Genomic DNA, 24,753 nt, shown 5'->3' with positions numbered 1-24,753 from the left:
CCGCCGCCCGCCCCGCCCCTTCTCGCGAGAGCGGCAGATCTCGCGCTGTGAGGGGACGGCGCCCTGCCCTCAGGGGCCGGCCCGCCCTGCCCCTGCTACCTCGGCACCCGCAGCCGTAACAGTAGGAGTCGCTCCCCGTTTTGTTCCCGTTTTAAAACAACACACCACATAAATAAAGCGTGTGATGAACACAGTTTAATCGAGAGTTATAGCCACGACCACGTTATATCTCAGAACACGAATACCTTCTGTAGTAAGGGAGGGAAAACGATGTGGTAGTCTTTAACGCCAACATAACTCCCACGATGCAAAACATTAGTGAAGACAGTAGTACCCCTTCTGTGTACTACGAAGGTAGTGCTTGGTGCTTTCAGAAAAAAAAAAAAAACAGCTTATAAATAACAATATCTTAACATTACAGGAAGGGAAAATCTATCCAAAGTGTTTCACAGAATTAATGCTTTCAAACAGTACTTCAACGTAGTTGATGAGCAACAAATTACCAAAGGTTTCATTTTGCCCTGAAAGACAGTTGAAGCAGGAGAGAGACTCGACGTATATGACAATTAGCTATGCATACATATGGAAATCGACCTTTTAAAAACAAACAGCACTTATAGTGTTTGATTCCCGTATAACACAGGCACGAACTTTGCTAGCTTCTTTTTCACTTAATGAGACTGTGCAATACTGGAGCAGTAGTCTAAAATATCCTGTATAGTGAATTCCATAGTGATTCCTGATCCAGGATAGCAGCGAGCTATCAGCCCTTCAAAGTGCTTGTACTGTCGTATAAACTCATCTTGCATCGAATGCCACACAACCTGCCAAAAAAAAAAAAAAAAAAAAAAAAAAAAAAAAAAAAAAAAGCTTTAGGAAATGTCAACTGGCACAATAAGCTAAATGCGAACTACCAGACACAGGCTCATTAATTTATTCTTGGTTGAGGTGTCGAACTAAAGCTTGTCAAAAGCAAAGTTCTGTAAAGAGAGATGCTGCATTAAAAAAATGGTTGAAGATTTTTACCCATTACGTTTCTTAAAAGTCTTTAATATTTACATCACTACTACCAAATCCACAGAGCAAAGCAGAAAATAAAGACAAGAAGGTTTATTTATGCATTTAGAAGGAATACCTAAAATAGGTATTGTTTTTGTCTTTTAAGAGAACACTCCAAACTAGACTAGTGCTAGTAATTCACATTCAGACTTTAAAAAACTCTTAGTGTATGCTTAACTCTTAAACCTCCTTATCTTATAGTCCAGTGAGAAAGTTTACAGAATGTACTAAAAGTCCTCAATAATATACCATCAGAAAAGGTCTAACTGAAAGCATATTCTGCTATAGTGGACAAGCTAAGTTTCCTATCAGGTTAACAGTTCACTTAAATCTAGTTCTTTCTACTCCCAGTGCATTTTGCAGAATAGAGATCACTCAACTAATGGACAGCTAGGGGATCATAAAGAAACCTTCTTCCAGAACTCTCTCCCTAGCAACCATGGTTCAAGTGAATTTGTTACATCAAGTAAAATCAAAGCAGGATTATAAAGAAAATAAATCTCAGCACAAAATTCACGTGTTTCCAGAATTTTGCTGAAACTAGGTGTATCTCACACGAAAGAAAATAAAAGCCTTTCTATAAACAACAGAAGTTTTTAAACTATGATTTAGTTTACCTGAAGTAAGTTTTCTTCTTCACAGAGATGTTTGTCTACCTTCTTGTAAAGATTATCCAATCCCTTCTTGACTTCCTTACCAGGATATTCCTTTATGACTTTACGAAGCTCTTGTTTATTAAAAGCCAGTTGATAGCTTACTTCTTCTTCTCGTATACCTTGGGCCACACGAGCTTCAACACCTTCAAAGAAATGCTAAAAAATAATAATAGTATTAATGATTATCATAGACCACAGCACATTTTTGGATGAAAATAACCAGATTTTTCATGGCAATGAAATATTACTGACTATACCTCAGTTGTGTCTTAAACAAATGGTTTTGGGAAAGGAAAAAAAAAAAGTGAGAAGTAGGGTACTCTTGGCAGCCATGCTTGATTCTAAAATAGTAAATAGGGATTGTTATAGATGCAGTGACAAAAACACCAGAGACTGCAAACTAAACATGTAAGAGGAAGTTATGCTACTTCATATCATTTAAAACTATATAGCTAATCTCAAACATACGTACATTTAATTTCTCAAGAGGCTGTCCAAGTGAGTAGATGACGTAAGATTGAAGATGATCAGTGTACTTCTGTTTGGCTTCTTTCTTCTCAGCCTCAAGACAAGAAATTTTCAGCCGAGAAAGTGTTGCAAAAATATGATGGAAGTTTTCCATCATGACCACATCTCTGGGTGTTTTCTGGCTTTCATTAGCTACTTTCTCAACTGAAAGGAAGCAAAATACTTAAAATACCAAAAGAGCAACTGAATTCAGAAAAACTGATAACCATAACGTTGACAGAACAGGAATTTTGGATTTTATCACAAATATAACCATTTGTATGAATTATTACCATAGCAGTCACTAAATGAACAAATAGTTGAATACCTTCAAAAGTAGTTGTCAGATATGTACAGACCCTAAGGCTATATAATTAGTATGCAAAAAAAAAAAAATCACTTCTCAAGAGACATAAAATAGGGACTACATATGGTCATTTACATAACTGAAAGACTACCACCACATTCTGTGGAGGCTTTCGTTAAGCATGCTTTCATTATCCTTTATAAATTTAATATGACAGAACTATAAAAAAAATGTTAACTCCCCTCTTTGCTAAAGCAAAATTCTTCAATAACAACTCCAACACGTTTTTTTCCCTCTTCCTTTCTTTCTTCATCTACTTCTCACTTTATTTTTTTGCTTACTAGTTTTGTGGTCAGAATTACTGTTGCTTTCCAAACTTGGCTTGCATTTCTCTTAACCCCCACCCTGGCCTTTCTTTTTTTTTTTTTTTTTTTTAAATAATTAAATAAACAAGATCCCACCCAGACTTATCTCCTTATTTAAGCTACAATGGGGCAGAAGAGACAGGAAACCACTTCAGACTGGGCATGTAGAGTAGCTGGGCGTGTAGCACTGCTTCTCTCTCCTCCCAGAGCCCTTAACCACTTCCCCCATCACAACCAAGTTACTCTGCAAATAGGCACAAAGGGAAATACCTAGCTTGCTTTTAAAGCGTACATTATATCAAAAGGTTTACACTGTTCTCCTACTGATAATAGAGATAACCAAAATGTCAGCACAATGTTGGTCACATGGTTTGCAATAAAGGCTCTTAAAATAAATTATTGGTTAATTGGAGCAATATATATAAGAAAAAAAATAATCATTTTAGTAAGTATGACCACCTCAGAACACCTACCGCTGACAAAAACAGCTCTAATAAGTTTTATGTAGGCTTTATCTAGATCTCCTCGTCGTTCTGCATTTTTGAAAATTGATTCAGCAAGGGCTGCAAACTCTTCAAACTCAGCAACAAATGGAAGGATCCCAACTTTGCTTTTCTTTGAGATTTTTACTTCATCCATCTGTTTCATTTGATTACTCTTAAAATTTAAAACAAAAAAGAAAAACAGATGTTAGTCTCTAGCATACAATTCCAGACCCTGTAACAACTAGTAAAAGAACAAAAAATTGCAGGCACTGAAAAAGTTAACGTGTATTCAAACAGGGAAATCATTATCTTTTAATCTGAGTTTTGCTCCCTTCTTATCCTCATGAATTTGCTACAAGAAATAACTGAAGGAAAAAGGAAGATAGGCAAGTAAGGTCTTCCAGCTTTTATGTTCCTTTGCTTGCTTACTTAGTATTAAGAACAGATGACAACTTATCCACCAGAAGCAATTAGCAACTGATAGTTGGATCTTCATTCCACAATCTAAAACAAGGAACTTTGCTTTTCAGAATCAACTGAGCAAACAATTCATTCTGCCACAGAAAGCTTCACTGATCTTCTACTGAAATTTTATTTCTGAGTATAATCCAGAAGAGTCAGTTTCAAAATATTTTAAGCATTAAGCTGATCGTGAATAACTTGTCTTGTTACGTTGGCCTTGAGTCAAATTACATTTATAACAATTAAAAAAAACTAGTTATACTAACAAACATTTTCACTAAACTTGCCAAATTTCATATAATGGTCATGTTGTATTAACAAAGGCAAATTTCCTTGGCAGTAGAAGCTGTCTCTCCTACTGCCAAAAAATTAGCCACTTTAACATTCAACAAAAAAGTGGTTTAGGTAAGATGAAGATAGCTGAATACATGGAAGAGAAGTCTATTTGGCAAATGATGCAGGTTTTGCTTTTCCCTTGTGAGCCTAAGTCCATGAGTTGTTTTTTTTTTTTTAAAGTAAGAAAAAGAGAGCTGTATTTCACTTGACTGACTTCAGTAAGACTATAAGTTGAAAACAACTAGAACAGTCATCTAGCTCACAGGAGTAAGATCTTAATGAGTGGTCATATTTCTTACAAATAGCTAATTATTCAAGAAAAGTGGAACGAAGAGGGGGGAAAAACACAACCACCAATTACTTTTTTTTTTTTTTTTTAAGGCCAATATACCGGCAATGAATTTACTCATTTTCACTTCAAAATTATAGCAAAAAGTCTAACTATAAAAATGCAAAATCGAACACGATGGAAGTGGGTTTCCTATAATATTATAGTTAGCTTAAATCAGAATAACTAAAGAACTTACAATGCACTTATCAAAGTTCCTTTTGACAGTCACCAAAACATTTCCAAGTGTTGTGCTGAGAAAGGAAGCTGGGTCCACATTTTGTGCTGTCCATACATGATGACTCATCTTAACTAACATATAAAGGGAATTAAAGCTATCAATCTTGTCCCCCAGTGCTATAAGATTATTCAGCTCAGGCTCAATACAACGAAATATTTTTGTCATCATTTGCCGGATCATGTCCTTCCTAGTAAAAATGCACAAGAGAAGTATTACTCTGACAGTTTACTGGACTATTTTACATGTTCTTTGATACATATTTTTAGGATAAATTTTTTGGATCCAAGTCCAATTTTCACCCAACAAGTCTCATGATTTTCAGAATGCTGCTAAGTGACGAATAAAATGCCAATGCCTCACGGTCAAAAAAACAACAAACAAAACAACAGCAGTCACATGTATGAGATATTCCAACAAAAATATTTCATGTGTAGAATCTGGCACACACTTAAATTCAGAATTTTGCTAAGCATCGATTGAAAAGCTGATTTTACATATTATAAAATCCAGTTTCACTTTGAAATTACACATCTGTATTCTACTGTAGACAGAAAATTTTTAATATTTGCTGACACATTAAGTGTCTAGTTACAAATTCAGAGTTCGCTATTCATTTTCACTAGAAGACAAAAAAAGTTTACTGTAGAGAAAAAAGTTTAATACTCCAAAGAAGTTCTTAAGCCTACATGTGAACTAAGAATAAACAACATTTGCACATACTCAGATGATATTGTTTGTGGAACACCAGAAGGGTATGAACGAGATAGATTTCCTCCATCCATTTCCTCTGCTTCATTCTGTAAGAACAAAAGGTGTATACACAGGAAGCTGAAAGGTTATCTCAAATTCCAAATTTAACTGATAAGCATGTCTGACAAAAACAGTATAATCATCAGATTTAATTATTTTTTTTTTCAAAGCAAGTACAATGGCTTGCTGTGTTCTGGTAGAAGATCTCTAGTCATGTTTCTCAATGCTATATACAATTACTTCCCATGGCCTTCCTATGTAATATCATGAAACAGCGTGCTTAGTGTGAGTTTAAGAGAAAACAATGCAATGGCAAAAGAAACAGTTTTGGTTCTTTCTTCTTTTTCAATAGATTTTGTATCGGTCAGCCATAAAACAAAGATTCTGCCAGCTGATAGAGAAAAACAAATTACTGATCACCCAGATCACACGATTGCCAGATAAATTCCAAAGTTATATTTTAAACAGGCCTCACAAGGCTTGTTCAGCATTTAAGTTCTGTCACTGAAGGAAGAGAGTCATACCGTTGTTGATCCTGAGATGCCTTGATGTTGCTGTAGTTTGAAAAATTTACTAATGAAGTCCTGTTCAGCCAGACACAGGGGCTCCAGTTCACTTAGAACTTGCTCGAAAATCTAAAGACAGACAAATAATTTAATCAACACATTGAATATTCTGAACAGCTAAAAATACTCATTTTAATTGTTTATTGCCTAGGATTTCATTGTCCATCTTCAGTAAGGTTTAGAAGGTTGATTTCTGCTTACTAGAAATGCAAACAGCTCAGTTTTTAATCTTCAGAAGTGTAACCTGCATCTTCAACAACATTTTCTTTTTTCAACAACATCCATTTCTTTCTTATACAGGCATATGGTATTTCCTCCCAGAAAACAGACAAACAAAAAGACCGAGGATTTGAAGAGAGTAGAATACAAATACTTGTTTCCATCAAAAGAATTAATGGAGAGCATGAAAATTATTTCTTAATCTCTCATTCATAGGAAGAACCGTTCCTTTCCCCCTTACTCCAAAAACATGTACTTTTTTTATACTTGAGAATGATATGCAAGACAGCTCTAATCCAAAAGTAAGTAGGATTCCTAAGCAACATTTTTGTCTTACCTTATCAAATTTTGTTCTGTCAGCCACATCAAGATCAGAGGCAGACATGTTTCCCATATCCAACAGTGAGGATGACTGAGACCTACGATTTCCTGAACTCTGAACAGAGAGTTTATTTAGGCTAGAAGTAGACCCAGTCAATTTTCCAGAGCTTCCATGAAGACCTGTTAAATAAAGAAATTATGAAAGAGGGATGCAAAGGTAGAATAAAATACTCAAGAACAGGTTCATTACAGAATGTAGGGCCACTAGCAACTTTTGATCTTGTGCATTTAAAAAAATAAATCACTTTTAATCTAAGCTGAAAATGCTTCTGCTATGGACCAATCTTTTCCTCATTAAAAAGTAACTGAAGTACTTCACGTTTCAGAGTTGAGTACAATGCAGAGATATAAGTATTGTAAAATTATGAAAACACATTGTAACAATTGTACAATTTTACGCATTGTAAAATTATGAAAAGGGTATAAAAGGCACAAAACTGTCAAACAAAGCAACACTAGGATAAATACTGTCCATGAAAGCAAAGATCAGCTATGATCTTTGTGAATACAAGCTTTGGGCAAAGGCCACCGTAAGAAGTAGAATTAATCCAAAAGAGGGGAATAATAAAAAGTTTTATAGACACCATCCATCTTGAACTTGGTCTTTCTATTGTTAATGTCCTTTTGGCTACATAGCTATATTTTGCCTGATCTACAATCCCAGGTGAACTCTGCTGCTACCCCCATCCCTTTGATCATAACTAACATTCAGACATTTCTTCCTGATATTCTGTGGCCTTCACATAGGTGAGGTGCATTTTTATTTCGTGTTTGACATTTTCAGACATGTTGAAACAGGATGGAGAAAGTCAGTAATCAAAAAAAAAAAAAAAAGCATCAGAAGAAGTCATCTATAGTTGACCCACATGTAAACTTCTCACATCTCAACCATAAAGGCACTTGAAAGCAATCCTGCACATTTAAATTAATTGCTATATTGGTATCGTGACGTAACTGCCCAGGTCTAAGGGCACAAACAAGACAAAGTCTATTTATCTAATAAAAGCTGTTATCTCAACCTTCTGGAAGAGCTGGAAAACTAAGACAAGCAAGATCTCAGGCACAAACTTCTTTTGGATCAACTACTAGCACGGGAAAACAGATGTTTGCCTTTACCTGCAGAACTTCAACTTCTATGTTGGGCAATTTTTGCTGTACTTCACTTTGCCTTGCAAAAACAATGATTCTGCTAATGCTTATTTCATTCTGAACAAAATGCTTTCATGTTAGGTCCATTTTCCATGATGCAGTGCTACAACTTCACATTGACACACATGCATTGACAATATCAACTAATGCAACTAGTTATACTCACTCTCAGTTTCCTGTTTGACAGCACTTTCTTTTCGAGGCAGTGTAGCTGGGATGGATTAGGTTGCAAGCATCAAAGACAAAGACAAGTTAAAATGCAGTTTGCACAAACCATGCACAAGATGCAAGTTAAGCTCTAACTGGAAAGAAACATGCAGAGAACTATAAGCAGCAAGTAACTACATTGCAAACACATTTAGTTGGAGAGGTACTATTCTAGAAATTGAGAATCTAAGCTACATGGAAAACAGAGTAAGTTCTTAGATATTAAACTTCACTTTTTCCTATATGGTGTGTTTAAAGAACGTTTTTAGTAACGCGTATTTAAGTTCTCACAAATTGAGAAGTCCATTAAATTAGGGGTTTATTTATAAGAGTTAATATTGCAAAGGACTCAATTTCCAAGACCAATCATATCAATACTATTTATGAAGAAATTTAAATGCATTTATGTAGCTTTGTACTGAGTCAGAGATATATTCCACCTCTTAAATTTAAGAAAAAAAAAACTGATCAAAAAAAAAAAAATGCATCAAAGACTGATGACTGAGAATTTGGAGAGGATGAAAACAATGAATTTGTAATAAAAAAAAAACAAAACCTACAAGGCTCCTTTTTTTTTTTTTTTTTTCTTGGTTTGTGCAGAATAAACCAATTTCTACAAGTGGACTTCAATGTGAAATTTTGAATAAATGCGCATGGTAAAGTTTCCTTACATTTGTGGTACATAAAGAATACCTAACCAGTAAAAGGCATTCGCATACATACATTAAAAGCAGTATGTGGTATTAAGAAGATTTTGATGAGGATGGATGCTACAAGCCCCCCAGAATGGAGCAGGCAAGCAGAACCTACTGTAATAGAATGAGTAAATACTTCTAAATGCCACAAACACGTCTTAAATACCAGATGCAAGTAGCCACCACCACTGACAATTCTAATGTCAAAATCCAATTTAATTCCAGCCTAGTTTTTAAAATCTTGGGTTTTGTGCAATTTTGGAATAAGGAGGTTTATGGCAGATACGTTAAGTATATGCACCTGCCATGCATTTGTCCCACTTCTTCATAGTCCTCAATTTCCAAATGCATGGGACTGTATTATAAAAGGCAGAGAACCTACAGCCAAAGATCAGACAATCAGAAGCATCAGAGTGGCCTTTGAGAAGCCACGTCGTATAGACATACGACAGCAGTAGCACTCTTTCCCAAACTTGATTTTATGGTATTTAAGTATCAAAGTCTTGGCTTCAAAAGAAAAAAAAAGACTACTGAAGACAAGTGTGAATGCGATTATTTTTTTGCCATAAAAATGCAGACAAAGAACCTTGCACTAGCATAGAATGCCAGAATTCTCCCAGCATCCCCGCTGCGTTTGAGGCATTCCTATAGCAGTGCTATTCCCAAAGCACAAAAAAAGGCAAGAACAAACACCAACACAGCTCGGAAACAGGTCATCCTCAGCGTCTGAGTACAACTGGAGCATTATGCACCTACACTGTTTCTTAAATAAGTTTACTATTAAGAAGTAATGTATTTTGAATTAGTGCAACCAGTAGCATTACAATCACTACCTTCAACATAGAAGCCTTTGAAATTACATAATGTTATAAACTGTTACAAAACACACACAACTTGATATTAAAATAAAGTGAAATCATATAACAGATTTTTAAACATACATAATTTACTTTCCCTGCTTCATAAATGGTACTAACAAGAACATGATTAGGACTAAGGAGCGAAGCTTTCTTGATCTAATTCACTGTCAAATTTTCTGGCGGCCTCATGACATGGCCACTGAAAACCATTACTTAATGGCCTAATTACCATTCATATTATGAATTCTGGGAGTAGCCTCACTTCTTCCAGTCTTGGCTATGTAATTGGTGCCTACCACTTCGTAGAAGACTGCACACCTGGGGTCAAGTTTTGTACGTAAACCAGTCACCAGCAAAACTCAAACATAGTATGACTGAGAACTACAACAAAAATCAAATGAACAGAAGCGGTCAGAAATTCTTTGCTATTTTCCTCCTAGACTATGCTGTGCAAACATGCTTGGAGCTCACAGAAACACACAACAGAAGCCTTCTGGAAGTGCAGCAATTACACTGGTTAATTGGAGGAGTTCTTTCTCCAAAATGCAATGTCACAACGCTTACAGATATCAGGAATATAATTGCTACAGAAAACTGTCTCATTGCAAACACAGATCACAAATGAATTGCCAGGATATAATGTTTTAAAAGTCAGTTTATATTAGGATAAAATATTTTGTTCTTCCAGTAAGATAGCTTTTTGAGATTTAGGAATTTAACTGTTCTGACAATGACACACTACGGCACCACTTGCTCTCCATGTCCAACAGCTTGAACAGACTAATCCTTCCTGCCTCCCCTTCCTTTAATGAAAGTCTCACCTCTCTCCTGCTTCCTTACTCTCATTCCCTTTTTCTGCTCTCCACCATGAACAGAACCCAAAACAGGTATGATAGAACATACAAGTTAAAGCTGCACCTCACTTAGAATTTAGAATTTGGAATTTAGAACTTGGAAATTGGTAAACTATGACAAATATCCTAAACATTTTGAAACAGTGCACCTGAAAATATAGAATACCCAAAATATAAATATTTCTATATTACTGTTACTTTCTAACTATTCAGGGTATTTATTTTTTTAAAAGCTTTACTTCTGTACTCACACTAAACATTTTACTCCTATCAGGAATACCAACTCCCTTAAATGGGAAGGCCTACAAGTTAACCAACCATATACAGTCTCAGACTACAAAGCAAATCTCAAGTTTCCTCATATAGACCTGGCATTACAAGTAGCTTCATCAAAATCCAGTTGAATTTCACTGTATTTCAGTTGTGCTACTTTGGCCTTGGGGAAATCAGAAGTCTTGCCAATCATATTTTTACCCAATTTTCACCTTGCCAAAAGCAAACGTCTTTAGACCATTAAAAAACTGACGTAGGTGTTATGATGAGTGCTTTTTAGACAAATAATAAAATTCAAAGACAGACAGATGCCTCCTGGAAGCTTACCAAACTTTTTTCCTTCTTTGGTTGTGCCTGTCATCTTGATCTTGGCAACTTCAAAGAAATCTTTTATTTCCCTTTCATATAGTCGCGATAAATAATCCATGTAATTCTTAAATTAAAAATGTAAAGTTAGTTAACAGGTACACACACTGACTTATTTTGATTACAGTTAAATAGATCTTAGAAACAGCATGTAAATAAGTAAAAATGAACTGTTTCAGACTGTATTTGTATATATGTATGCAACATGCATAAAAATGTATTCATGATGTTTGAGTAGCTTTAATTCATTTTCTTAGTGGATCCATTGAGCACCACACATCACTACTCCTCCTCCATAAAGGAAACATTTACAATGTGATACATACAAATAGGATTACAGGTGACAGCATTATGGAATTTAATTCAAGATTAGAATGGAAGGAATTCAGCACTGTTATTCACAGTCTCACCTCTTCCTGAATATGGTGTCCTTAATTACACCTTCAGCAGGAAAACAAAATGCCTGGAAACTATGGGATGCAGAAACTTACTTGTGTGCTTACTACAGGATTCAATGAATCCCAAATTAATTTGTCTGCAACACTGCCAAAAATAAGCTTGAATTTTAAGATGACAATTGGCACAATGACTGAAAGAAGTCTGAAAATTATCACTTGCTTAGATTTTTAGTACAAAGGTTATAATTTTTTATTCATGGGCAAAAATCACCCAAGATTTTTCTTCCCTTGTCTACCTCAGAATTTTGTTACTTAGCACACACACTAAAAAAAATAAATTATTGAAGACCACCTCCAAGGTGTCAGCCATTTAACATTTGCAAAAGAACAAGCATTAAAAAGCCATTTTAGGACTCTAATTTAAAATCTTCCATGACTGAGATTTAGGAATGGTAGTACTTCAATAAAAGATTTGTTCTGTTATGGAACAACTGTCCCAACTTCTATTCAAACACTTTCTTCCACTTCATGTCAGTTTTAAGCAAGATAGTTAATTACGCATATACAAAGCCAAAATGTTTCTATTTGATCTGCTTTACAAGAGACCTCTGAAGTTCGATAGTCAAGTGAAACGAAGAAAATGAGGTCTGAAATGAAGAGATTGAAGTCTGCTGAAATAAAAACATCATAAAGGTAAACAAGCACATCAACATGAAAGTAACTTAATTTTTAATACTAGATTGTAAAATGGTAAACTTGTTTCAAGTAAAGGTTAATGTGACATTAATATATTAACCTTCACTTCACGTGATACTTCAGAACAGAGACACAGATAGCATCTTGGAAAAAAAAAAGAAAAAAGACAGGACACAACAAAGACGAAAAGAGAAGTTTCCTATTCCAGAGAGATGATCAGTGAGTTAAATTTAATAAGGGAATATTAAAAGAATATGCACACAGATAGAAACAATTCTTTTGACTCTCAAAAATAGTCCATTATGTAAACTCTGTAGCATCATTTCAGCACTTCACGTACCTTTGTTAGCCCTTCATATTTTCCATAATCTGTGTTCTTAAGCCACTCCATGAGTTTTGCATATCGAAGTAAGTCTCTGTGAAATGGATGGTGATTGGGTAACGTCAATTCAACAGAGTGCTGGGCGAGAGTAGAACTCTGATCGTGGCCCTTGATAAGAAATAGTATGAAAATAAATCAGGAAACACTATAAAAACATAAAAGAAGTTTCCTCAAAAACTTGACCAAATAGACAAATTCAGACAAATAGAACAGCATCAAAATATCTTGCATAGAAAAAATGTCTACAGACCCAGACTGAAGAGATATTTAATATAACGCAAACATTGAGTTTGGCAGACAATGCACCCTTAGTAAGCTTGTTCATTGCAAGGCTCTTGCAGTTTACAGCATTGCCTTCAGGATGAGTCAGCTTGGCATTTTTTTTTGCACAAGAATGCAAGGTGAAGATTTAACGACAAGTGTTCAACTGTTTTTGAAAAAAAATCCAAGGTTATTACATGGTTTCTCTAAAAATTACAAAAAACCCATAGATACTTCTTTCTTCTTAGGCTCTTATTCCCATATACCATAAGATACTTCAAATCAATGAACAGGTGACCTGGGTGTTAATTATGAGCTTTATGCTCCTCTGAAAATCTGTAGAAGTCCAAACCACTTGAGCCATATTTTAAAAAGATGAGTTGGCACATATTCTATCGCTTGCTCTCCTGCACTCACACACATACTTTCAGTAACCATACACTAGAGTTAAGCAATTTAGGACATGCAGCATAAAACAATCCGTTTAACAGCAAGCTGCTAAATTTACACTCCACCTTTTCTCTGGGCTACCTCCTGAAAAACATAATATCCTTTAAATGAGGATTACATCATATTTCTTGAACAACGTTAGTATCTGGCTTGTTTAAGCTTTCACTTGCTTGAATTCACAAGCTTCCTGGGCAATTCAAGAAGCAAGATGACACTGCAGTTCAGCCATATAGCAGAATGCTCACACATTAGCTCAGTGTTAGGGCAGAGGACAATGTCAAAATAGCTTTAACATTTTCTGAAAAAAACTTTTAAACCAGGCTTGTAAGGAATACAGCAACAGAACTTGATCTTAAGTATTAATCTATGCCCTAACAACACAAAAAGATTGCCTAATTAATCTCTGGTTACTGTAGTATAATAACATACAGGTGTTTTAGAAAGGTCAGACAAATTATTCCTGATTTTTCAAATATATATTACAAGTTTATACTACATAAGTTTATAAAAAAGAACAATTTTATACTTCTAAACTAATATACATAGGCCCACGTGTTGGTGAAACTTTGTTTTTTTTTCATCTATTGAACTCTGAATCAAAGTATGTCTTACTTGTATTAGCAGCTGCCTGTACAACCTTAATTTGCCATTTTAATTTAGAAACGTGTCTTATTTAGATTTCTCCTTCAGTATTTATTTTTCAAATAAACAATCTAAACAATGCATACTTCAGATGTTCAAGTATTCCAGTTACCTTCCAAAAAAATGGGACTGAGAACTGGCTCAGCAGTTCAGAACAGCCCGTTCATCGGCCTAACAGAACCATATCATTTTAAGTAAGATAACACAGAAACCTGTTATACCTGCAACACTTGAATCCATTCCTCAAAATGAGGTACATACACTTTCTTTCCTTTTTTTTTAATCTCCACAAAAAGCTTAATGCAGAGGCTCATCTACCACACTTAATGAACTCTTCCTGCTTAATCTTGCAGTGAAGCTGTATTTTTACCTGTTGACTAATCCTGGGCAGCTAACAGCAGGCCACAACTTTTCAGAGGACGAGTTTATACAAAAGCCAACATGAGGCCAGAGTTAGTACCAGAATTAATAATAAACTGCAAATTTGCAACTTTACTCATTTGCAACAGCACTGAGAAGTCTCTTTAAAAGTATTTCGTCTAATACACAAAATATTACGTAGTAATAATAATTTCTTACCATTTTTAATAATAAAATCCTCAGCGCAGAACATCAGAAAAGGCACTCTCTTAAACAGCCACTTCGACATGTGATTCTGATATTCAAACTTTGTGACTGTACTTAACATAGGCCATTTTTAACTTGCTCATTTAGAGGCCAGGAGAGATGGCCTGTGCCGTTTTTCAAAATACAAAATTTAATAGGAAAAGCATAGCTTCTTAAGAAAAGAAACATAGCTTCTTTTTGTGTAAAGACAAAAATTTTAACATGCTGTAGAACTCAAATTCTCCCACAAAGCAAAGAAAACGTAGGAAATGCTTCTCTGCCATAAAAACAGGCATGCATCCTCAAATGCCATTATCCATCATAACTCTATTCCAATGTCCCGTATAGATTAATACATAAAAAATTAGGACTTCTAAAACTTTTATTGTACTAATATGTATAAATAATGAGTTACCTTTATTTACAAATATTACAGTTTAACTCAACTGTAGTATCTGTATAGTTGTACACATATTATAATTTTCTGAAAATATTTTTTTCCAGCATACATCTAAATCTGTGTCTCTTTGCAAACTCTATAGATAAATCAGAGGAATGTCATCTTACAAGCAGATCAACAAAGCTTGAGAGCTGATGAAAAAAACTGGAAGTGAGAAGGGATGCAAGTCTGATGTTCTGCAACCAATAAGGATTTCTTATTTGTAAAGCCAAAGACGCAGCTGCTAGTTCTGTAAGTCAAGCTCAGAAAAATTAGTTGGAAAAGCTTGTATCAAACCTGATGTACTCACTGGAACTGAAAGATAGTACGGCTTGTTATAGAGTTGGAGGAGGGTCTGAGTAAACTAATTGGAGATAAAAAATACAGCAATAAAAAGATTGATGCTAAAGAAAGACATCTAGTCTTTAGGAAACCAAACTCAGGACAGTGATCTCTGAATATTTCAAGTTAAGGCTCAAAAACGAAGGTTTAAACATCTTACTTGTATGCTTCTTCTCCTACAGCCGTTGAAGTTCAGAGAGCAAGAACTCTTATCTTCTCAGTCCCTAAGATCCTTAAAACTCAATGCTTTTTTTCCCCTCTTAATTACTCAAGCCTCATGACTAAAATATATGTTTATATATCACGTGATTTGCTCAATTAGGACAGCAAACTCTCTACAGATACATATAGTTTTTAATTTATTTAAATGAGATTCTTCTAGTCACTTTAGTTTGGAACGCTTAGTAATTCCTCTGCTTGAAGTGCCTCTAGCAGTCCATTCAGTTACCACTTTGGTCACAGAACATGTCTAATTTTAGTTTGATTGCTTTTCTTTTTAGAAGTTTGGGACAGAGTATTTCATAAAATAATAAGAAATAATACCTGCTGAACAAACACACTGTTCAAGTGACTGGCAAGTCTCCGTGCAAATTGCTCACGCAAGTCACTAAACCGCTGCTGTTGCTGTTTGACTGCATGAAGCATATCATGTCCTAAAAACAAAAAGAACACAGTACAAAATATATAGTAACACATTGTATGTAGGCACCAGAAGGACCACTAGTCACAATTCCTTCAGTATATAGAAATGACATGTGAGTCTGATCAGAAAGGCACATAAAATGAAAGCACTACCCTAATGAGTTTGGTATTTTAGACTGTAGTCTAACAAAAACATTACCTGGACGAAGAGCAACATTCATACACTGCAGAAGGGCATCCGCTGCATTAGTGCAGGCCTCAATGCCTCGAGAAGATGTCAGATCTCCCTCCTGAAGGGCTTTTATATGACCTTTAGCCAAATCCATGTGATTCTACAAAATAATGGATAGTACTGTCCATAAGCCAAAAGCAGGTTACAGCTTGCTACTCTGATGATCCCAGAATGATAAACACAAACCCATTATTATAAAAAATTTACTGAATTTAGTGCAATAATAAAACTGAAAAATCAACTGCCATTATTATAAACAAACTTCATACGTGGTTACCATAGAGGGTAGCAACCTAGAAGAAATGTATACCCAATAAGAACAGCGATACTATACACCATAAAAATGCTTACCACTAAGAACTCGATCTCCGACAGCAGCTTCACATTATTGGTGTTGCTGAGATGGATTAGGTGGTTACTTTCTGAGATTTGATCCATTTGCTCTTTTACACTCTGAAGCATTTCTTCATAACTGCTCAATTTTATCTCAATTTGGTCAACTTCCTTTAGAGCTTCATCCAGCAACTTCATCAAGATATTCACCTGTTTCTCTGAGGCCATAATTGACTGGATATTTGCCTGTACAGAAAATTTAACCATAAGATTTCAAGAGACATTTTTTGTATCTCAAAAGCATTCTGATAACCTCTTGTCTCCATTACTGTCACATGGACAGTTTTCAAAGTGCTTGATGAAAGAGACAAAGCAGTATAAGCTTACAGTACTTCCCCTTTAAAGTGTTATTTGAACACAGCAGTCTTATTCTATGAGACTTCCTTATTTCATAAAGGAAAGATACAAAACCAAAACTTTTATCAAGTTCTTAGAATTAAATAAAATTAAACGCACAAAAATAAAAAACCAGTAGTAATCCCTGCTATCTTAAAACATTTATTTGCAGAAAAAGAGCTTAGGTGATAAGCTTGCATTTTTTGTTTCAAGAACAACAGTCTCTGTAACAATCATTTTCAAAGTGTACGAAAAATGTATATCTTGGCAATTTTAGGAGTTTGTAGGCTATTTTCTCAAGACTGTTTTACCCCCTGCATCTCCTTTTTTTTTTTTTTTTCTTCCTTAAGTGACATCTGGAGTGTTGGGCTGTTTTAAGAAGCAGAACAACAAAGAATATGGTACTGTTACACAGAGATCTCAAAACTGCAATGTTATCAGATTAACCGAAGTTCCTAATTACAATGAGGGTAGTATTTTAGGCATAAAAGTTCACATCTACTGACATAAATATGAATGACTCTTCTCTCTCTCTCCTTGTACCTCCACCTTCATAAACCATATATTCAGAATGCCTCCTTTTTTGAAAGCCTAAAATTTGCTCCAGAATAAGATCTTTAAAAGCTGATAACAGACAGGATGTAGTTCAGCTTAGGAGCAGATATATTTAAATATGAAGCAGAACATGTTAAATACGTTTTCAAAGAACACAGCATAGTCAGTATCAATGAAAACAGCTCAATATGCTAACACCATACATTAGTAAAAAATGTTTACCCCATCTAGCACTTGTAGCTCTCTAGACAACTTCTCTGCAAAGGCTTCAGCATTAGAGATAGCATATTCACACCCTTCCATCATTATTTCTATATCCTGTTCCTCTCTTGCATTTAATTCTTGGTATTCATCCACAGCCTCTTCATCACCTCCTGCTACGCTTTGATTCTCTCCACTTGGGACTGATTCTTGCGTAGAGAAAGGAAATAAAAGAACATTACCGAGAGCAGAAAAGTCAGCTTAAATACTCTTAAAACTCTTTTAAGTTCAACTACTTCTGAATAAATAAATCACTTCCATAAAGAGCATCTGCTACCTACACACACTTTTTTCAAGTCTTCCATGGGTTTCATTAAGATTTCCAGAACTGGTTACAGTGATGCTTTCCAAATCATTCAACATAAGAAAAATAGAAATTGTCAATTTTGTTTATTGCATGTACAAAGGGACATACTGTCTCTGTTCATTGACCTCTCATGCTGGTAATCAGCATCTGAACGTATTATTCATCTGCAGTATTATTCTAGAATTGTTAGCAGAAGACTGGTAGAAGCTAAAGTCTCAGTAGGCAGAGCATAAAATAAACATGCTAGAGAACTTATGAAATACATCATTAAATAAAACCTGTCTTGATGCTCAAGATAAGTTTCAAAGTAGCAAAACCAGTACTGAGGTAAATGAGAATGACATAACAGTGTTTTTTTCAGAATTGATTTCTCATTGCAGCATTTAATTCAAGAAACCAGTCAACGACTGAAAAGCAATTTACAGAATGTTAGTGTTGTCCAGGCAGAAACTATTTAGAACAATTGAGATATCTCTTATCTGTAGCAACTTTATAAGCTATTTAAAGTCCTATTTACACAAAGAGAAACACAAAAAGCATATTATTTGAGACAAATTGCTTACAAAGCAGAATAAAGGAAAAAGGTGTTACGCACCTTCTGCAACTTTAGGTAGTTCTGAAGAATTAAAAGGTATGGAAAAGCAGAGGAAAGGAAGCAGAGAATGTTAGCAGGCAAAGCATGAACAGTGTGTGCATTTTTAAGTGGCAGTAAGTATGAATGTTTTAACATTGCAAGAACTTGAAAAGTTAGAGGTCAGTTAAAAACAAGTTTCAGTCAACATCAAAATACAGAAATGCTACCCTCTGTTTTTACACTTCTATTTCAAGTTCCTGTGCTCCAACTACTCTAGTATTTAATAACAATCTACAATTTAGCCACTTCTGACAGAAGTAACGTAAGATACATCTACTCACTACACTTTCCTAGAAAGTTTTAATTATTAAAAGACTATGTGAATGTAAAAATATTTAATACAACATGAGCAAACAATATGTTAAGCCTTCTTAGCATCCAATCAGTTACCTGTAATAGGATCCAGCAGAATTTAACATGATTCACCACATATAAACTAGAAACCAGATGAAAAACCTCATCTAAACGTTAGAATGCTATTGAAGTATCACTTTTTAAAGCATCTTTTTAATTTGTGGCAATTGAGAACCAGAACAAAATCAGATTTGTTACTCATTTAGACCTACCAAACCTTGCAGGTAGATTTTATTTTGTTCTGGAAGAAAACACCTTAGGAATACAAAAAATGTATCAATATTCAGAATTTCATTACTGAAATACTTTGATCTAGTTAACAGATTTCTGTTATCTAATTTTCTGTTAGAAAATCCATTATCTAGTCAGCTTGTTTATCTGAAGACTTCAAAACTATAAAATTGAATAGGAAAAAAGTCAGGGTTAGGATTTTGGTTCTTTTTAGTACATCTGCTTTACATCAATAATTACTAAACTTTACACTGAGCATGCAGTTGCAGAAACTTACCTTCCAAAAGTTGTGAACTGACGTTAGTAAAGTCAATTTTTTTCCTAAGATATCTCTGATTGAGTTTCCAGATACATGAAATGAAAGTGTTCTTTTCCACTGTGCTGCTTGCAACCCATTTGTACACTTTGTCAAAATGCAAATCAAATTCGGGATTTTCCTGCAGAAGACAGGATATGTTACAGGCTTAACAGTTAAATGAATAAATAATCTCTGCAGCTCAGAAAATCATTTACTTACTGAGATGGTAGAATAAAATGAAATTACACTGATGACAACCTTTAGCTGATGCACTGCTACTGGCACCCTGATGTGCTTTAATGAAAAGCTAAAACACTGGATGCGAAAAAGCAAAATTTATGCTATGAATATAGTATTTTGTCAAGGCAAACGAGGCAACAAAAACATTGTACAGAGATCTATGAGAGTTTCAAGAAACATTTGAGAGTGCTGTCTGTCCTGAGACACCACCCCGAAAATGTCTAAGGCCTTGTGTTAGCTTCCTGGTGACAAAAATGGTAGCTGGAATTACTGACAACATATACAACACAACCAAGAAGACTCAGGGAAGCAGGCAAGGGAAGAAGATTATGAACACACACACACACACACACATATATGAGATAGTATCTAATACCATAAAACAGGATAGAAAAAATTATTTGGTACTTTAATGTTCTATGTAAAAACCTACTATAAGAAGTATTTCAACTAGATTTATTCCTTGATGAGACACAGCTTTGGTAACATTTGATTAAAATAAATGCTTTCCTTTCTACAGGCACTTAAGAACTCAGTATGGTCTATAATTGATAAAAGAGTGTTATAATATTCTAGGCGTTCTACAAAATTGCACGTACTTTGACAGCATCTTTGGCATCAACAACAGCAAGATCTCGAAGTGCCCATGCGGTCTGCCTTTTGTAGAAATCACCCTTGTCAGATTTTTTCACTTTTACCACATTTACTTGCACTGGTCGTTCTGTTGTCACTGTAAAAGGAAGTAGAAGAGTAATTTCAAAATACTCGAATTACCGTAACATCCGCTTCTGCTGTATTTCAACTTCTGAAGTGAGTTATTTGTAGGAGAGATCTGATAATTTTTATTAGATGAAAAGATACTCCTTGAAACAGGTTTCATCCACAGTATCTACAGCTCAGTTGAAATATCAGTCACCACATACACAGCTCCTAAAATACTGAACCCAATTTACTGATGTTTGATACAGCAAGACTATGGCCACATCCCTGACAGCACCAAAGTCATTGGAGATTACATTCCAAATTAAAAAAAAAAAAAAGATTCCTCAGTTTAAATTAAAAAACAAAAACAAACAAACAAACAAACAAAAACCTAGCAGGCTAATTCATTGATGGATTGGACCGAAGCACGAGTTATATATAATAAAATACACATACTCAAAGGAACATCACAACTCAGTTCAGTTCCTATGCCTTTCTACAGTGCTCTGCCTTGAACTCTAACCAGCATTCCTTGTTGTACCTTATTTAGGTTGATCAACATCAATGTCTACTAAATCCTCCTTTTGAGCAATAGATAAAGCCTACTTCAAAAGCCCATCGGTCCCACAAAAATAAATTTGTATCTTTCATCCCAAATTATAGAAATCCAGATACAAAAGTACAAGACTTCTGTTCCTTTCTTAAAAGAAGCAATAACACACATATAAGCTACAACGGATTTTCTCCATTAGAAATGGAAGCACTTGATTATAAGGGCAAGAAATAATATTATAATTTATTGTAAAGAAAACCTAAGAGAAATATAACTGAATAAAAAAACCGATGAAATAAAAAAAAATACGATGTCGTATTACATACCTGTTGCACATAAAAAGCAGTTTCTCTTCTTTTTGCCTGCTTTGCATACATTCACAATGCTCAATAAGCGTTCATCATTGGGAGTGAAAATATCCCTCTGTAAAGCATGCTTGATTGCAGTCATTTTCCCTCAGCTGAAAGATTTTAAGAAGCCATAATACATTCAGACACATTTAACACACAGATTGTTTAACACGCAAAAAGTCTATGCAAACAGATCTCTGCATATCTAGAATCAGGACTAAGTGTTTGTTTGTTTGTTTGTTTTTTAAAATGTTTTTCAGAGACCTGTTTCACTGTTCTCGCCAGCTAGCACATGCTATTAAATGTAACAGCCTGTTCTTACTCCTCTTTATCCTCAGGAGGATCAGTGACTTGTTACAGTAATGTACAAGAATGAAATGCATCTTTGTAGCTGGTAGAAAGTTTGATTTGAAGACACAGTAAACCCATCATGACTAGCTTGCAACCTTTTATTTGGTACATGGACAGAGCTCAGAAATGGAAAACATTTCAGTCTGTATTTATGGAGTTTCTCATCTGGCAAGGGAGCAAAACGGAGCATATTTCATTAAAAGAGAAAGAAAGTATGTATGCCTAGGAATAAATCAAGAGATTTCTTCCAGGAATCAGGCGGTGACCTTGAACCTCGTATTCTACAAACAAATGCTAAAAACCAGAGACGTCTGATTGAGAGATATCAAACAGACATCATTTATTCACTCTCACAGCCTGTAACAGTGCACACGGGAGACTGCACAAGGAAGGACATCAGGGACTGCCCTTTACATCTTTTTGTACAGCAGCAGATGCAGCTTTAAAATCAATGATGTAGTCACATACAGAACCAGGCCATCAGGCTGCCCGTGTGAGGAGCATTGCCATTAACAGCACAAAAACTTTCCAAACACCTTACAGTTTGTTCTCTATTTTTTTTTTCCCCTCATTAAGAATATGGCTTTCAGGTGATTTGGGGAATGTGAAGGGGCAGACAAAGAGGTAGAAAAATTGGGGGGGGAGGGGTTGGGAGCACTTTGCAGGATTTGCAGAGGTAAAATAACACTAAATTAACTGTGCGGTAAACAAGAATAAAATCCTGAGAAAGTCACAAATTTCTGAAAGAGACTTTCATCATAATTACCTGGTTCTCTAGCAAAGCATAGTCTAAACCCCACAAGATTCTAAAAAAAAAAAAAAATGGGGTGACAGGAATAATAAGCTAAAAAGAAAAAAACTTCCTAAAACGAAGGGATTAATAGTATTTACCAGATTCAGAACAAGTCCTCACACTACAGAGATTGCTCTAGTTCGAGTAAGGAGAGCATTGCACAGACATCATGGTTCAGTGTTTTTATTTCAATAGAGGAGCTCCAATATTACTCTCAACTTGTGCCTTAAAATTCTACAGTGTGTTACGAACACGATCGATACACATCCCATGCTACGCTGCCTGACGCTGAAACAATACGCGGAGCTGAATTTTAGGTTGTGTTTTCCTGTTGGAGATACTTGGTCTGCTTCCTGTAACAAACTTACAGGGAACAAAGTGTTCCCTTAGCATAGGAAACAGAAAAGGCACCGATTTTGCTTTTAGTCTTATGTTCCACTATTCCTCAGCTCTGCTTCCCACCATGTGTCAGCTGAAGGAGTTTGGTAGTTTAATGATCACTGACCTAAAGGCTTTGGGAAAACAAAGGTCATCTACCAAGCTGCAATCAGTTCTGCCCAGCGTACAGAGCCCACAGCACTCAAAGCAATGCTGTTTGTGACACCCCTAAGTAACACTCTGCTGTTAGCAGCTATCCAACAGCCTTCCTCACCCTTCATACAAAGCTGGGCCCAGCTTCTGTTTCCAAATTGCAGCAGGAGGTGCTTCTGTTACTCTGTGGCAGATACCTAAGCCAAGCAAAGCACTGACAACCCGACCCATTTTACCAACACCACCTTCCCTTCACAATTTAGGTTTTACCTTCAGGTCTAAACCACGTTCAGACTGCTGCAACCTGCTAACTCTCCATTTCAGTGCCCACACAAGCTGTCGGGGCTGTGCAGAATACACCTCTCCCATAAAACAGAGCACATTAAACCTGAGCTCCAAGACTTACTCTGACACGTAGTCCAACCTCCACTGTAAATTCAACCCTCAGTCAAAACCCTCATGATGGGTCAGAAGCACACACATCACTGTGTTCTTCATACACGAATCAGGGCATGGTTTGGGTTGGAAAGGGGTTGTTTTAAGGATTATCTGGTTCCAATCCCTTGCCATGGGCAGGGACACCTCCCACCAGACCAGGCTGCCCAAAGCCCCATCCAGCCTGCCCTAAGCACCTCCAGGGATGGGGCACCCCAAGGTGAGGAGCTGGAGATAAAGCTGCTTCCTCAGGAAAAAAAAATGCTTTAAGATAACTGTACGCCAGCCTAATAAATCCCTTCCGACACTACTGCATTCTTCTCCAGTCACGTTACAAACAGATCTTCTCTTACAAGAAACCTATCCAAGACACCACCACCCCACCCAGGGAGCCAGCCCAGGAAATACACGGGAAAGACTCCATAGGAGCCAAAGACCAGCCATTTCACAACAAAACCCTTAACGAGGGGGTTGCGTAAATACTACTGATCGGCCATTGAGCACCAAAACCCTTATGGGGGGGTTGTGTAGACGCCAAGGGGTCGCTCACAGCAGCGGCAGCCCACCCGCCCCCGGCGCCAGGAGGGGCGCCCCGCTCCCGCCGCGGCTCCTACCCGAGCCCGAGGCCCCGGGCGGAGCGGAGGGGAAGGAAGGGGCCGATGGTGCCTCACCAGGGCTGGAGAAGAAGGGGAACGGGAAGGCAGCGGCAACTCCGCCGCTTCCTCTCATGTGATCCCGGCGGCGGCGGAACGGGCAGGGCAGGGAAGGGAGCGGGGAGAGGGCCGGGGCTGCACCGCCTCACTCGGGGCGGTGCTGGGGGGAGAGGGCGGTCCTGGAGCTGTGTGGTGTGGGTGGGAGATGGGAAAGGGGCTGGGAAACCTCTGCCGAGATAAGGAAGGGGAGGGAGCCTGCTTCAGAGCTGCTAGGGGAGGTTAGCTGTTCTGTCAGAACTTGGCTGTGTAATTACAGGTCGTGAGGGGCAAGAAAATAAGGCCAGTGTGATCTCTCCACAGTGACCCGAGGGGGTGTGATGAAGGAGCTCTCCTCCTGAAAGACCCAGAGAGCCCATCAGCGGGCTCCTGGTGTCCCTGTGTCCTCAGCAGACCTCCTGGCAGGGTGGTGAAGAAGTTGTGCAGCTTGTAGGAGACGAGAGCGTTTGCTGAAGAAGTGCAGGTACATCCAGTGTTAACAGATAAAGACAATACATTACAATGTATTATAAAATCTTAGGATTTCAAGTGGGAAAGCACTCCATCTGAGCACAGCTGTAAAG

The 24,753-nt window shown here is 36.5% G+C and overlaps 1 protein-coding gene across 8 annotated transcripts; it reads right to left on the bottom strand.

Moving 5' to 3' along the window:
* Positions 1-180: 180 nt before the first annotated feature.
* On the bottom strand, positions 181-24,311 carry EXOC1 (exocyst complex component 1). 8 transcript variants are annotated; one of them, XM_068680362.1, is made up of 21 exons: positions 24,152-24,311; positions 21,347-21,480; positions 20,365-20,495; positions 19,505-19,664; positions 18,604-18,624; positions 17,663-17,850; positions 16,508-16,735; positions 16,124-16,256; positions 15,826-15,935; positions 15,251-15,304; positions 12,501-12,650; positions 11,028-11,133; positions 7,978-8,022; positions 6,619-6,782; positions 6,021-6,131; positions 5,467-5,543; positions 4,705-4,933; positions 3,368-3,551; positions 2,188-2,387; positions 1,677-1,871; positions 181-824 (listed from the first exon to the last, which is right to left on the bottom strand). In XM_068680362.1, the coding sequence occupies exons 2-21, from the start codon at positions 21,468-21,470 to the stop codon at positions 672-674; spliced, it is 2,763 nt and encodes a 920-aa protein (XP_068536463.1). In that variant the 5' UTR covers positions 21,471-21,480; positions 24,152-24,311; the 3' UTR covers positions 181-671. The 8 variants fall into 8 exon arrangements, with proteins under 8 accessions (XP_068536463.1, XP_068536464.1, XP_068536466.1 ...); XM_068680363.1 differs by having other exon boundaries at positions 24,095-24,295; XM_068680365.1 differs by lacking the exon at positions 7,978-8,022.
* Positions 24,312-24,753: the final 442 nt, after the last annotated feature.

The sequence above is a fragment of the Anas acuta genome, chromosome 4, assembly GCF_963932015.1.
Source record: "Anas acuta chromosome 4, bAnaAcu1.1, whole genome shotgun sequence".
NCBI lineage: Eukaryota > Metazoa > Chordata > Aves > Anseriformes > Anatidae > Anas > Anas acuta.
The sequence above is the reverse complement of the archived record's forward strand: the minus strand, read 5'-3'. Positions and strand labels throughout refer to the sequence as shown.